Source organism: Medicago sativa, chromosome 7 (genome assembly GCF_051527215.1).
Source record: "Medicago sativa cultivar Bolivia chromosome 7, Bolivia_mono, whole genome shotgun sequence".
Taxonomy (NCBI): domain Eukaryota; kingdom Viridiplantae; phylum Streptophyta; class Magnoliopsida; order Fabales; family Fabaceae; genus Medicago; species Medicago sativa.
Genome location: NC_140755.1, coordinates 86,171,780 through 86,188,401, shown reverse-complemented (window position 1 = coordinate 86,188,401; position 16,622 = coordinate 86,171,780). Strand labels below are relative to the sequence as shown.

The 16,622-nt window shown below is 29.3% G+C and overlaps 1 protein-coding gene and 1 long non-coding RNA gene across 3 annotated transcripts; one reads left to right on the top strand and one right to left on the bottom strand.

Annotated features, from left to right (window-relative positions):
* Positions 1 to 9,980: 9,980 nt before the first annotated feature.
* On the bottom strand, positions 9,981 to 13,559 carry LOC146909638 (BTB/POZ domain and ankyrin repeat-containing protein NOOT1). 2 transcript variants are annotated; one of them, XR_015018420.1, is made up of 3 exons: positions 12,942 to 13,559; positions 10,341 to 11,566; positions 9,981 to 10,225 (listed from the first exon to the last, which is right to left on the bottom strand). XR_015018420.1 is itself a non-coding variant. In XM_085725196.1 (3 exons), the coding sequence occupies exons 1-2, from the start codon at positions 13,398 to 13,400 to the stop codon at positions 10,577 to 10,579; spliced, it is 1,449 nt and encodes a 482-aa protein (XP_085581322.1). In that variant the 5' UTR covers positions 13,401 to 13,559; the 3' UTR covers positions 9,981 to 10,225; positions 10,560 to 10,576. The 2 variants fall into 2 exon arrangements, 1 of the variants encoding a protein (XP_085581322.1); XM_085725196.1 differs by having other exon boundaries at positions 10,560 to 11,566.
* Positions 13,560 to 14,773: 1,214 nt separating this feature from the next.
* Positions 14,774 to 16,210, top strand: LOC146909637 (uncharacterized). The gene is made up of 3 exons (XR_015018421.1): positions 14,774 to 15,764; positions 15,853 to 15,968; positions 16,128 to 16,210. It is a non-coding gene; the product is annotated as an uncharacterized LOC146909637 (long non-coding RNA).
* Positions 16,211 to 16,622: the final 412 nt, after the last annotated feature.

Below are 16,622 nucleotides of genomic sequence, written 5' to 3'. Positions count from 1 at the left end.
ACCATATGAATTTACAAATTTAACATCAAATTTTTTTTTTGGAAATAAATATAAGTGAATTGGATTCCTAGAACGCTTACAAAAGTAATTTTCAACCATCTGGATGAGTCAATTACTTACCAATTGAGTCAACTTTCATGGCTAAGAGATTATTTAACTTAGTAATTTCGATTTTTTTGGATTGATGAAAAAGAAATTACCTTAATTTTCCCCTTAATGATTAGGTCCGTATACGTGCATTTTGAATAATTTTGATACACGTTCTGAATTGGTTTTAATTTTGAATGCTTATGATTCATGTTTTATTTTTACTGGAGCTTATGATTCATGTTTCAATTAGCGCATTAATAATTTGCGCTGAACAATTTGATTCAGTTTTGAGTAGAAAAAGTGTATAATATTTCATAAATGTTAAGATTGTCTTTTTTATGCAACATAAAGATTAAGAATTGATGGACATTTAAAATATATAATCTCATTGACAAATTTGAATGTGTGATGAAGAATATGTTTTACTAAAGATAAAAAGAATAGGGGATAAAAAAAAATAAAAAGAATACCATTTGTGTTTAATGTGCGTATTAATGGTCATATTAATTTGTGAATATTTTTTTTTTTACGTAAGCAGTTAATTAGGGAGAAACAATACACATGTACTTTTGCATATTTAGTTTCATTAAATTAAAAAAAAAACATATTAAAAAATAAATGTGAAATTATGAAAAGGTAGCTTATGACCTTATGTTTACAAACATATTAATAAATAAATTTAAAAACATATTTGAACAAAAAAAAATTAAAAACTTATTAATAAATAAATGAGAAACTTCCTTAAAAAAAATAAATGAGAAACTTATGACCTTATGTTTACAAACATTTATTACAGATTTTATTTTGAACAAATACATTAATGATTTTTTATTATGATATTTCTAAATATAAATCAATATAAAAGTGTTAACTTCAATCAAAAACACATATGTGACCAAAAAAAGGCAATATACATAAATTTTTTTGTGTGTAAAAATATAATAAAATTTAGATAATATATATTTTTCAAATTGTTTTGTAATTATATAAGTTCCTCTTTTAAACAATATCATCATTAAATTTGTAAAATAATAATTCGAGTAATATGATAAAACAATATTGAAATCAAATAAACAAATAAACTAAATTGACCACAAAAGTTTATAAGGTAAATATTTTATTTTAAGGTAAGCATTTTTTAAAATAAACAAATATATTGAATTGATTAAATAATAAATAATAATACAAAACATTATGTACAAAAGAGTTTTGATGTTTATAAAGATGACACTCATTTCCCTAACATGATATGAAAAAACAAAGTGTATCTAACACATATTAAAAAAGAACAAAATATAGCTACAAACTACAACATGTAAAGCAAACAAATGAATTGGATCCTTCAAAAAAATGAATTGGTTGAATATGAAAATAGATGACAACTAAAATACAAATGTATAATCTTCCATTACAGTGTCGTTAATCTTCTCATCCTAACTTTGTATCTTATCATACTATGAGAGTTCTCTAACAGTGACATGGATTTTCTCAAAAAAATAAATAAAACACAATAGTTAGAAAAATAGTTATAATCATTAAGACACAAAAAAACACAACAATACGGAAACTACTATAATAACGATTATTACTAAAGATCATATTTTTTCAAAAATAAATAAATTGCATAAACAATCAAATATTGTTTGGCAAACAAAATATTTCTCATTCACACAAAAAAAATTAGCAACCAACGATTGACAAAAAAAAAAGAAGCAAAGAAACTAATAAGAAAAAGAGAATACATGGAAGAAGCAATGTAATTTGCAATGGTCTTTCGAATATCATTTATATAGACAATTTGCAAGGGTATTTTAGTATTTTTGTTTCATACCAAGCACATTCAAAAAGGAGTCTTTATAACGATATCATTAGAAATCTTTTTCTTTTAATTTTGTAACCTCTCTTTGTGCTAATTCCATCAAGCATTTATATTGATTGATATTGTTCATCATCCTTTTTAATAAACTTCTAAAGCAAACTATTTTTTTATTCTCTATTTTGGGTTTTTTTTAAATTACAAAAAAAATATAAGAAAGTAATTTTTTTTTTTTAAAAATGTAAAGATTCATATTTTTTTTATAAGTTTTATACATTAAAACAAATTCAATAATTGTTGTGCATATAGACACTTGATATCTAAATAATGTTATAACGATAAATCATTATTATTATTAATATTATTTCTATTCAAAATTACAAAAATAATATCAAAGTCATACCTTAAAACAATTTAAATGAAATTAATTTTTTTAATGGTCAGATTGTCATTACCTATTTCGCTAAGCCTTGAAATTTGAATTTCAAATGGAATATCAAGTTGAAATTTGAAGTTTTAGGTGTATTAGAGCATTAATGATGATTAACAATTTAGAGTGCCACGTGTACTTTTACAATTTTTCAAGGCAAATATATATAATAGAGATTACCCTTATTTATTATTGTGGAGAGAGAAATATATGTAATGAGACATTAAATAAATAAGGTTATTATAGTAAAAATAGAAATTATTGTATCAAAAGTAACAACATTTATTGATCGTCTTGGTTTGTGTAAAATGTCAAAATGTGACAATTAAAAAGGAACGGAGGTAGTATTAATTAGAGTTATATTGTATTGGAAATGATGAAAGTTGTATTGAAAATTGAAATGGATAAGTTATTTTGGGACACTTTTTTTTAGTAAATAGGTCAGATATTCCGGAACGTTGGGAGTAATAATCAAGCTAAGGTGTTTAGATTAAATTGGTGGAGGGGCCAACTCAGATGGAACGGATTTGAGATTAGCACAATGTAACATCATCTGCAGTTAAGATTTAGTGCACACGTCCACAAATCTAATTCCTACAAATTTCATGCTATGTTTGACTATATACTGCACTTAGTCTAATCATATATAACATCAAATGACATAATTGTGATAACAACAAAAGTGGGAGATATTTTTCACTTTGCAACTAGTCTTATGGGATTTCCACGTCAAATTCTAATATAATTGTAGATATTAATCTTTCGAGGCGAGTTTCTTCTTAATACTAATTTGATTGATTTGTAAGTATTAGCCTTCAATTTGGTCCATAATGGTGCCTGATTTAGAGGTGGGCAACATTCATGCAGTGGCCAAAGTTAGAATAGTGATAAGAAGTTTACATTTCTTCAAATTAATTTATGTCAAACCATCTGATATTTTGCACAGATAATTCAAGAAGTATATATTTTGAACAAATGAATATTAGATATACTGTAGTTTAAATGTCGGGTTAATTAATTAAATGTTCTCTATAAATATCAAGAATTTAGTTTTTAGCCCTTGCAAAAAATGATCATATTTTTTAGTCTCTGTAACATTTTTAGGGATAAAAAATGTTGACGAACATATTTACATGGATTAAAAATTGTGATGGACAATTTTACAGTGACTAAAAATGCTAACAGAAAATTTTACAATAACTGAAAAGTGTAATTTTTTTGTACGGACTAAATATGAAATTCTGAATATTTATAAGAACAATTACTTCCCTCAAAAAAAAAAAAGAACATTTACTTAATAAACCTTAAAAAGTTTGTAATGTGCTAAAATCAGTTCAACAATCTTGAAAATATTAGGGACCAATGGCCCGGATCCTATTATCAAGGGATCAGAGTGAATAAGATGGTTACTGTTTGCACACCTGATTTTTGTAATGCATCTTCTCCCTTCTTTTTTTATATCTCATACAATACCCTTTACGAAAATTTACATTTATCTTTGTGAAAGTCAACTTTCAATGAGAAATTGTATTTTGACACAAAAACTGTGGTTAATAACAATTAAATTTTAAAGTCAAAGGTAATATGAGAAATTGTATTTTGACACAGAAATTATGGTTAATAACATTGAAATTTTAAAGTAAAGTTAATTGTATTGAATTGATGGTTTTTTTATGGTTAATGGGTTACAACACCTTCATGAGTGAGTGAGTGAGTATCATAACGTCACAATATGTGTATTTGAACTGCGTCAAAATAGCACAACTCCATTCAAAACCCCTCATTATCCTTCCATGACACCACTTTCAAAACCTGGTTTAATCTATTGTTTTTTCGTGGAGCAAGTTGTAATTTTAAACTCGCCGCTACTAGCTAGTCTGCCTCGTGTTACCGAGAGATTGTGAAAAGGTGGAACGTGTCCATTCGTTGGTTATCATATGGAGAACTGAGGCATCTCCAACCATGTCTTAGGAGGTGTGAGTGATCATTTGATATGTGAGTAATACCATTTTGTGTAACTATTGAATGAGAGTGCTGTAAGGTGATACATATATTGTTGAGTTGCAAATTTTTGTAATCTTTTCTAAGATGATAAATGAACTATATTGAGTTGTTTTCTGGAATGGTAGGCAACGAGTGTTGAACCATGTTAAACATTTTTTCTTTCTAGTGAGTTCTAGTATGTTCTTTCTAAGATTATTGGACGTGTGGATTAATCTATGGGTGTGTGTTCTTGCCAACAAAGGATAAATACTCAGTCATTAAATAACTACGTTGCTGATTACTTTTATATTGGCTTACATATATATGATTGTCCTAATATTATATATCTTCCTTTTTTAGCTGTCTAGTTGAGCATGTGGAACGATCTTCTAATGTTTCTGCTCCTCATCTAGTTAAATTTGTTTTATCTTCTATAGACACAATTTGAATTAAGGATTGCCCTCTTTGTATTGCTTCTCATGTTGCAACCGATATGGTTGCTTAATGAAATATCTTTCACGTCAAAAAAAAAAAAAAAAGGATATATATTTGCTGATGAGATCAAAAACTGAAAAGAGGTGTATTGGCCTAATTGGAAAAAGTGGGGATGCCATTAGCAGTCTGGCACTGCCCATCAAAGATCAAACCATCCATAGACCATTAAGCCCTTGATTCTTGTTGTGTATATCCGAAATTTGTCTTTCCAGCAGCTCTCGTAGAAAATTGCTGTTTACACTCTGCAGAAGGCTAAGAAACACCATGAAATAGTAAATTTAGCCCCAATTTTCATCGGCAGTTAACTACCGTCGGTTAAAATCCATCGAGGTTATTTTTGTATTTTCGTGGTGTTTCGTAGAATCCTTTGATGTGGGAACAACATTATTCGCTCTTGTATGCTAACCGAAGCATGAAGGGTCGTTTTATTTAAGCTTTGTTTTGGGAGTTTTGGGGGGGGGGGGGGGGGGGGGGGGGTTGGAAAATATAGGGAATTTGAGAAAATTTTCACATTTTTAAAAAAAAAGAATTTTTTAGAGAATGATAAATTAATGCTTATGATTAATATTTTAAAAATTTTAAGAATATGATAACAATATAGACTGAATTTAAAGAATTCATATAAACCCTCATCCAAAACAAATTTTGAATTCCCACAAATTAAAAAGATTTGGTACCATAAAGAAAAATGAACTCCCCAAAATAAACTAGTTATCACTTAGTCAAAGGGTTTAAGGCTCTTTAACACGGCCTTGTTATCAAAAGGGTTAAATATGTTTTTGGTCCCTATAAATATAGCGAATTTTCGTTTTGGTCCCCCTAAAATTTTCCTTTGAATTTTGGTCCCCCTAAAATTTTCCATCCACAATTTTGGTCCCTGCTGTCAAATGGGGATAACGGCGCTGACGTGGCAGATGACGTGGCGATGACAAGTTGTCACTTTTTAATGACTGTACAGTGCCACGTAGGATAATTAACAATTTTAATTAATAAATATTAAAAAATTAATAAAAAATATTAAAAAATTATGGAAAAATGAAAAATTAATAAAAAAAATTTAAAAATTCTGGAAAATTGAAAAATTAAAAAAAATTAAAAAAATCTGGAAAATTGAAAAATTAATAAAAATGAAAAAAATATTAAAAAAATTCTGGAAAATTGAAAAATTAATAAAAATGAAAAAAAATATTAAAAAATTCTGGAAAATATTTAAAAATTCTGGAAAAATTAATAAAAATAAAAAAATCTGAAAAAATACGGATTTTTTAAAAAGAATATTAAAAAAATTTCCGTATTTTTTTTATTTTTATTAATTTTTCTAGAATTTTTTAATTTTTTCCATATTTTTAAAAAAATTTCATTTTTATTAATTTTTCAATTTTCCAGAATTTTTTAATTTTTTGTTTCAATTTATTTTCATTTTTCAATTTTCCAGAATTTTTTAACATTTTTTTAAATTTTTTTTTTTTCATTTGCAAAACCATAGTGCAACATTTTTCATTTGCAAGTTTGCTTATTGCATAGATGGATTGAGTTGTGTAATTGCTTCTCTCATTCCGTTTGGTTTCATTGATTATGGGTATGGCTATACAAAAAAATTGAAAAAAATGTTAAAAATTTCTAGAAAATTGAAAAATTAATAAAAATGAAAAAAAATATTAAAAAATTCTTTAAAATTGAAAAATTAATAAAAATGAAAAATTCTGAAAAAATACGGAATTTTTAAAAAGAAGATTAAAAAAAAATTTCCGTATTTTTTCAGATTTTTTTTTTTATTAATTTTTTCAGATTTTTTAAATATTTTCCATATTTTTTTCATTTTTCCAGAATTTTTTAATATTTTTTTCATTTTTATTAATTTTTCAATTTTCCAGAATTTTTTAATATTTTTTTCATTTTTATTAATTTTTCAATTTTCCAGAATTTTTTAATATTTTTTTTTCATTTTTATTAATTTTTCAATTTTCCAGAATTGTTTAACATTTTTTTCAATTTTTTTGTCATTTTTCATTTTTCCATAATTTTTTAATATTTTTTATTAATTTTTTAATATTTATTAATTAAAATATTTAATTATCCTACGTGGCACTGTACAGTCATTAAAAAGTGACAACTTGTCATCGCCACGTCATCTGCCACGTCAGCGCCGTTATCCAAATTTGACAGCAGGGACCAAAATTGTGGATGGAAAATTTTAGGGGGACCAAAATTCAAAGGAAAATTTTAGGGGGACCAAAACGAAAATTCGCCATATTTATAGGGACCAAAAACATATTGAGGTGAAGGCTCTAAGTGCTTGGGGAGTCTCATTGGAGAAAGGTGATAATGGCAAAGTATGGTTGTGGAGTAGTCAGTAGTCACTAATTAATTTATAGTGAGTTATAATAGGCAAAATGTTGCTTCAATGTGGTGAACGGATATTTGTGAAATCGGAGGCATCCCGAGTAAAGGCGGGGATGGGAGATTGGCTCTCGGAGGTGATAAGAAAGAAAATAGTGAAAGGGAGTGTGACTCTTTTTGGCAAGACCATTGGTGTAGAGACAACGCTCTCAAATTTATTTATCCATGACTATTTACAATATCGGAACAACGATATTGACTAGATTGAAAAATGGTTGGAAGATTAAATGGAGGAGAATGTTCTATTTTGGGAGGGTGAATTGTACAACATGTTCACGAATTTGTTCTTCTTGATTCAATTATCAATTTGTAAAGATGGGTGGAGTCGCATTGTAAACTCTCATGGTCATTTTTTGGTTAGTGCAATCTACCTCCATTTTAGTTGTACAAGTTTTTTTTTAAGAAACAAACCCATCAAAATTAACATATCTTGAGAGTATACTTCAAGGTCTCAAGCTAAAAAGTTTATATTTAAGCTTTATTATTTTCAATTAATTAATTAACCATGTGATATATGTATTAATATGATGAAAGTATATAACTCAACAATATTATTTTCCTTAAAAAAAAAAAAAACTCAACAATATTATTTGTTCATCAAAAGGCTTATAATGGATATCCCAACATACCAAAGCCCATTTTTTTGGTGTAAGTAGTTTCAAACATGGTTCTTAGTAGTATATCTACCAACCTTAAATCTTTAACTCAAATTATCAAAAAAAAAAAAAAAAAAAAAAAAAATTAAGAAGCAGGTATATCAATTATATTAGAAAAGGAGAGTAAAATTACTAATCGTACTAAACCCACATTGAAATGAAGTATAAGTTGTACTCTAATCACAAAAAAACAAAACAAAACAAAAACAAAAACAAAAAAACACTAAAACTCTACTACTTACCTATGCAGTTTAAAGGATTGAAGCAAAATATAAAGGTTTTCTCGTAACACTAACACAACATCAAAGCCACTTGGATATTTCACTCCAAATACTCCATGCAAAGTTGCATTTTGCAAATAAATGCTCCTCAGACTCCCTAACTTTCGGACACCACACACAAGAAGGCTCATGATGTCTCACAAATATGCCTCTTTTGTATAAATTTACTCTAGTACGAAAGCGTCCTAAAAGCATTTGTCTAGAAAAAATGATCACCTTTGACAGTGCCAAACTATCCCATAATTTTGCCAAAAGGTCGCCCTTACCAGCTGCTAGAGAATGTTGAGTAGAAGAGGTGGCGATTTAGATGTCGAAGAAAGGTATCCCCAACCCACATATGGTTCCAAACACTTGTGCTTCCCCTTTCCCTAATCATGCCTTAACTATGTCATAAAACCAATCCCTGGATGAGCCACATCCCTTCCCCACGAGCCACGGAACTCAAGTCCCTCCGTCATAAGGAGTGATTTTTGGACAAAACCCGAGTAACCGAAATCGGGTTAGTTAATGAAAGAGGTTAGGCTACCACAAAGGCGAATCGATGTTCAATCCGATTGAAAGAAGTATACAAATTTGATATATCACACACCTCAAATTGAATAAAATTACCACTTGTTGAGGGAACCTATAAAAAAATGTATTACACATCTTTTTTCTATCCATTATATTTGAAATCCATAATTTCCTGAAGAGTTTGCTTGGGAGGGAATTTCTTGAGGGTTTTGGGGTGGAGGACTTTGGAGGATATATTTTAAAGTATATTAGATATTTAATTTTTTTCAATAAATAACATGATAAATGATCATATAATTAGTTAATCGATTTAAAAAAAAAACATTTTATAATGTATGTAATTCAAACAAACATTAAAAGAGTCAAACTCGTTTATATTTTGTAGTACAAAATTTCCATATCGTAAATGCTTAGCCTTTATTTTTCTAATTTAAGAGGTTTGTGCTAGGTCAATAATTTTAAAGAAACATGCACCTTATTTTATACTAAAAACATACATGCAGCTATGGCTCCGTATCATGTATAATAACATACCTTGAAGCAGAAAATTAATATTATAGAGTATCCCCTAGAATCTTCCCTAACCAACATCCGCTGAACTTAGACAAGATCCATATTAATAATTAAATAAATGATTAATAATATAATAAGTTTTTAGGTGCAAGTTAATATTTTTGTTTTTGTCTAAAGAGGGCTAAAAAAGGCAAGGGGGACAAGTAGAGGATTATATGGAAGGTGATAGTGCCAATTTTTTAACTTGACATGTGTGGTCACACTCATTGTTGCATTCATGCAAGACAACCATTCAAATTGTCCACAGCCACATGATTTTTATTTGAATAATATATGATAAAAGTTTAGAACTAATTGCCAATGAATTGCTCCAAAGGCCTACATAATGTTATGAAGAAAAAAACATAATAATATATTAGGTGGAAAAACAAAAGAAAATGGACAGCTAATCATCTTTGAATAATATTTACATAAACAACCTAGAAAAAAACACTAAAATTGATGATACGTTTTCTTTTTTATTTTTTACAAAACTGATTAAATAATTAGATGCGGTTTAGCTATATTCACTAAAATCATGAAAGTCTTGTGGTTTAAAAAAATCACCAATTGCATTTAAAAAAAAAATCATGAAATCGACATAGAGATTTGAACATACACGGACCCTTATAAAATGAGTCAAATCCTTACTAATAACACCTTTTTTCGTTGGGTGAAATCAACCTTTCCTAATCATATAAAAGATGGTAGTACACAAAATAAATTGAAAATAATTGAGAAAGTGGGGGGTGGGACAAGATGAATTGAAATAATAAAAGGAAGACAATAAATAGGCCGTGGTATTAGCTTCACATCAGTAAATACAAACTAAAGAGTTGACAGATGAATGAAGCTGAAAATAAATTTAATTTTGACCTAAAGTCTCCTCCATGCATCCTTTCATTCCAAAAAATAAAAATAAAATTGAACTGATAATTAGATTCTCCTTGTCTCTTATCCCATTCTCCTATGAAACCGCACTTCAAATGGTGACTAGTATTTGATAGGCCTAAAACCAAAAAAAAAAAAATAAAAAAAAAAAATAAACCCAACTAAACATCAGAGAGCCAAAACAGGAAAAAAAAAAAAAAAAAATCAGTTCAGCAATGACTAACAGTGATTACCACTATATATCATCTCACAAAACAAAGTTATATTTTTTTTTTTTGGTTGTTGTAATCCACCATGATGAAGCACCTTTCATGGACAAAACCTTCCCCTCGTTAAATTTTCCATCATGGTCCATTAATTGTAATTGAAATAACTTTGAAATTAAATATTATATAATATTAGTGATGTGATCTATTTAAAATTATTAATTTTAATTAGGTAACTACTCTTACATGCAAAGGTAGATTAATTAGTAGTCATGACCATGAGAGTGATGATGATACATGGAGTTGTTGATAGCTTCCCTGTGAGTATTATCATCATCACCAGAATCCATTCTTGAAGTACTCATTTGAGTATTAGCACCAAGGTTAAGATACACCAACCTTGAATCCATGTTATTGTTGTTGTGGCTATGGTGGTGATCTTCATTCATATTATGATGAGGATACATATTTGTTGCTGAAGAAGCTGTAGCATTATTATTATTATTACTATTGTTGTTATTTCCTTCTTCCCTTGACATAACAAGAGCTGCAGATTGAACAAGTTCCAAGCACAACCTTAGTTTGTTTGGTTCAATGTGAGTTAATCCAGGGACAGCACCTTTGAATAGAAAATCTGAAGTTAGGGTTCTTAGAATGTCCAAGGGTGTAACACCATCAACTGTTCTCACATTCGGGTCAGCGTGATGGTCGAGCAATACAGCCACCATATCCGGTGAGACCATCTCCGCTGCAATATGTAGCGGAGTTTTACCCGTTGGACCAGCCGGGAAGTTAACATCGGCTGCACCGAGTTCCAACAAGGCTTTCACAACTTCTCTACTGCAATTCTCAACGGCATAAGGTAATGCTAATGCTTCATCAAGGTTTAGGCCTTCTCCCATTACCATGAGTTTCACAAGCTCGACGTCTGAGGAGTCGAGGGCTCGTCTCATCCGACGGATTTTCTGGTCTTCAAGGTCGGCTGCAGCGGTGAGATGGTCGTGATGGTGAGGATGATGGTGGTGAGGCATTAAGGAGCGGCGTGATAAGGAGGTTTTGATGCGAAGCTCTTCGATTTTGGCTATGATATCAATAGGGAGATGTTTTGCAAGTACTTCTGGGGGAAGACCTGATTTTGCTACAAGGTGGGAACATGTGGTCCATAGTTGGTGCATGTCTTGTTTTCTTGATGCTAGGAGCACTTTCATTACATCTTCAATCGAGGCTTTTTCCACCATGCTCGCTAGTTGTTTCTGTTGCAAAAAAACAAAACAATGAGTACTAATCAAAGTTTCTGTGTTCAAACTCTACAAACTTACATAATCTACAAATTTATTGACATACTTCCTATAAAAAAATTCCTATAAAAAATGCATCAATGTTTGATCATCACGATTTCATTCCAAGCAATTAGGTTTTAAATAGCAATCATGCATATATAATAGCATTGATGCGGTCTTAATCATGATTGTGTTTTGGCCACATAAACACATTGAAAATTAGTGGACGCAAGCCTCAATCGCAGTTGTATTAATGTACACACAAATTTAAAATTATTTTACCTATAGTTTAGATTGTTATAGCAGTTTTTTTATAAATAAAAAAAAAAAACTACATTTCATGCAAGGGAAAAAAGTTTGGGATTTGGTTTAATTAAAAAATTAAGAAAACATAAATAAAAGCAAAGAGAAGAAAGTGAGTGGTTTTGTTATCCTCATTTGGTAAATGAAAGAGAGTTAGACATAAATGGACCCTTTTCTTCTTTAAGACCAAATGAGGAAAGTGAATGTATTTGGGAAAGAAAGATTTCGTGCACTAGCTGACTGTGTTGGAAGACAAGACTAGATTGATTTATGATCTAAATTTAGAAACTCATTCTAGTGGGTGAAAGAACACCAAATCGAGAAAACTGTCATGTCTCTTTTCCTCTAATTTCCAGTACATACATAACATGAAATATTTCAAAAGTACATCACAAATTAACAAAAATATGGAAAAAATAAAATCAAAGGAATCAATTAATGTGACGGTGAGATTAATATATGTTTTTTATCTGTCTTTACGGTGAGAATTCAAGCAACAAACTGTGAAGAGGAAGATGAGATTTAGACAGTAGAATTAATTAATGAGGAACAAAATAAAAAATAAAAAAAAAAATAGCATACAGTTATTCAGTACTTATCTGACAAGAGAAGACACAAGATCAAATAATGGAATCAAACCAACCAAGTTATCTATCTATTGTTGATCGATGGGATAGATTAAAAAAATAAAAAATTAATACAAATTTTCTTAGATCAAAATCTCATTCTCATTTCTTACCTATTTCATTAAAAAATTGATGCAAAAATTCTTAGACCAAAATCTCATTCTCATTCCTCACCCATTAATTAACAAAAAATAATAAAAATAAAAATATACCTTCCCAGTTCCCAAAAACCAGTAACTGTGGAAATTCCCAAGACCCAAAAAACATACGACTGGTCACACAAATCACAAAGTCACAGAAGAACTAAAAAAGAGAAGAAAGTGTGATTGATGATGATGCTGATGCTGATAGTTTACTCTTCTCTACTACACTTATTAATGGCAAAAACAATAATAAAGAGAAAAGGAAGGAAAAAAAACCTGAGTGAGCAATGCAAGCTGTTCAACTCCGAAGTATCTAGCGGCTGCAAGAGTATCAAGAGCAAGATCAACGGCTGAGGTACAATGTGTATGCCAACAACCACGGTCACCACAATTAGGCCTAGGTTCATGTTTCTGAGGAACAATAGAAACTTGTCCACTGTACAGAAACTGAAGCATCAACAAGAAAACCTCGTAACCAACTGAGTTAACTGGTATAACACCAGACCTAGCTGAACCGGATGGGTTGACTCGGTTTCCTGATGGGTCTAATCCAGAAGGTGGGTCTGGCCCACAGAAGAATTTTCTGAAGAAGAGACTTCTTGCTGCTAAGATGCATCTGTGTGCGTGGACTAAACGTCCTTCGACGCTGAAAACAACGTCGCTGAACGCTTGTCCGTTGATGAGAAGGTTTAAGTAATCTAAAGAAAGAGATCTTAGTGAGTCTTCAAGGGACATGATTGTTTAGGGTTATGGTTTTTATGGATTGAAAGAGAGAGAGGTTTGGTTCATATGGTTATGATGATGATGATGTTACTGTTGTTGTTTGTTTTTGTTATTGTTGATGTCTTGATGATGATGATGGTGGAAAGAAAGAAAGAAAGGAAAGGTTACTGTGATTGTTGTTTTTTGAGGGATTCTTATATATGGAGGGGTATACCTGTTGGGATGGGAAATGTGATAGGAGATATTTTGGAGAGAGAAAGAGAGAGTTGGAAGCAATTTGGGTGGCTGTTCTGGGCGGCTAGGGGGTTTAAAATACCCTTAAAATAATTGCAATTAAATATTGTTTTTATGTTTTGTTGTCTCTATATGTGTAAAAATACAGGTATTGAGTTAAATTCATGCTTGTAGGCACTACTACAAAATTGGGAAAATATAGCGCCTCATAAATAACGCTTTTAACACTAAAGCGCTATAAATTAAAACACGGAGGTCTTAGCTAGCGCTTTTTTGAAAAAGCGCTATCTATCATTTTAAGTATATATAGCGCTTTGTATTGAAAGCGTCAGTATAGGTTAAATAAAAATAATAGTTATTTAAATAAAAAACATGATTAATCGTATATGGCACTGTTTATGAAAAGCGCTATATATAAATCAACCTTAAATTGCGCTTATAGGTTAAAAAAAGCGCTATTGTATGCTTGAGAAAGATAGCGCTTATAGGTTAAAAAAAGCGTCATTTTATTAACTGATTTAATGTACATTAACTAACAGGTCCCCTGTTCGATCCCCTGCATAGCATATTTCAAATATTTTTTGAATTTTTATGAATAATGGATTGCATCTTTCAAAAAAAAAAATGAAAAATGGATTGCAGTAACAAAGCACACCTTTTTTTTAAAAAAAAATTTGGTACAAACCTTTTTTAATTCTTTTATCATATATATAACAAACCTTTGTTATGTATATTATATATAACAAACTAAATCTAAACTTTTTAAAAAAAAAAAAACAAATCTAAACTTTTTCCCAAAAAACAAATCCAAACTAAAAAAACAAATCAAATGTCCTGGTCCCACTAAATCCTACTTTTCCATAAATCCTTCTTTGCACGTTGCGTTTTTTGTTTTTTTTTATTTATATTTGAAAAAAAAAACGCTTTATACACTAACAACAAAGCGTAACTTCTTTTTGTTATATACTTAAAAGTAACAAAGAATCCCAATTTTAATGGAAATCCCTATTTTAATGCATCTTAAAGATAAAATAAAAACTATAACATAATTTTCATGAAGTTTGCGTTTTTTGTTTTTTATTTATATTTGAAAAAAAAATGCTTTTTTTTTGTTACACAAAAAAAAACGCTTTATACACTAACAACAAAGCGTAACTTCTTTTTGTTATATACTCAAAAGTAACAAAGAATCCCAATTTTAATGGAATTCCCTATTTTAATGCATCCTAAAGATAAAATAAAAACTATAACATAATTTTCATTAAACGTATTTTTTAAAGCAATTAATAACATAACCCAAAACTACTTTACTCAAAACTTTCATTAGATCGTGTGCAGGAAATTCAATTCAGAACCACCACCTCTATTGATTCATTCATCACCAACCACCTATATCTATCAATTCATTCATCACCATCACTCGCTTCCTTCGATCTATTCCAAAACCATAACCGTCTCTTTCGATTCATTCCAGAACAACCACCTCTATCTCACTCTTAATTGCGGTGCATCATATCGTCGCTGCCGTCGACCGGTTACAACTTTTTCAATACTCAATTCTTCATCTCAGGTACCATCTTCATTCTTTCCTTACCTCAATTTAACTCAAATATTCTTTAATTTTTTCATATTTTCATCTGGATATTTTAGGTTTTCAAGGTTCAAACTAAATTTAAGACTTCACTGTTAGTGATTAGGATGAATTTGACAATCGAAAATTCAAAATTTTTGTTTGATGAATAATTGCTGAAATTTGACAATTGTTTATTAAAGATTTTGGGTTTAATTAAACTCTACACAACTAGTAAGATGAATAATTTTTCTTTTGGTTCAATTTTTTTTTATATATATAAACAATAACACTTTTTGTGTGTGACTAGAATTATTTTCTAATAAACTAATTGAATGATGTGATAATATGATATACACTATGCATATGCCTTTTGTATAACCTACTAATCAATTCCATAATCATCCATCGTGACTTCTACATGGCATACCAAATAAACTAACTTATACAATTACTTATTATTTTATTTTTTGTAGTGTCCTTGCCAAGAAAATGGTATAGATTGCGGGTACTTTGTGATGAGGTTTATGAAAGATATTCTCATTTCAAAACTAAATGAGATTCCAAAGTTGGTATGTTTTTTTATATTAAAGTATAATATCTATGTATGATTAAGTTTATTAAGTAACATGGTTATTTTTAATGTTATAATATATACAGTACATTGATGGTTTCAAGTGTGTGACATACTCAAAAGATAAACTAATAGAAAACTAAGAAGAATGGTGTCGGTTCATGATCAGCCTAAAAGTTATATGATTTTTTTTTATAATAAGGTGAGTTTAATGTTTCTAAATATATTTGCTAGAAGTGGTACGTAGTTGTTTTAATTTATAATCTTGCTTTAATTTCTACTCATGATCAGTAGTACTTTGAATTTATCTCTAATATAATATAGCGTTATTGCTTAATGGCGTTTTCTGGTATATATTCAGGTGGAGGAGAGTGAACGAAATTTGGAAATGAATGATGATTTGCGTGCTTGTTTTGGATAAAAATGTTGAGAAGACCAAGAAGATAGATGACGACTACATGATACCATAGAAGATTTTGATCTTTATGTCAACTAATCAGTTGTAACTCTTAGAGATATCCATGTTACCATATTAGAGGCTATACATTTCTGACTTTTATGCTATATATACATACATTTTTTATGATATGGTTATGTTTTATTCGATAAATAATAGTCTCAATTATAATGTGCCTAAATTATATACATTTCCCTTTAAATTTCAGACTATATATATATATATATATATATATATATATATATATATATATATATATATATTATTTTAAATTAATAAAAAAAACGCTATCTGGAAAAGAATTTTTTTTGACAAAAATAAAATAAAATAAATGCTTTTCCTAGCGCTTTTTTTCCTTTATAAAGCGTTATCTAAACCTATTGTTACATAGCGCTTTTA

Bases quoted from the DNA above. Each gene is read 5' to 3' on its own strand.
- LOC146909638 (XM_085725196.1), bottom strand. From the start codon at position 13,400: ATGTCCCTTGAAGACTCACTAAGATCTCTTTCTTTAGATTACTTAAAC. The intron at 11,567-12,941 runs GTTTTTTTTCCT...TTTTTGCAACAG, and splicing joins AGCTTGCATTGCTCACTCAG to AAACAACTAGCGAGCATGGT.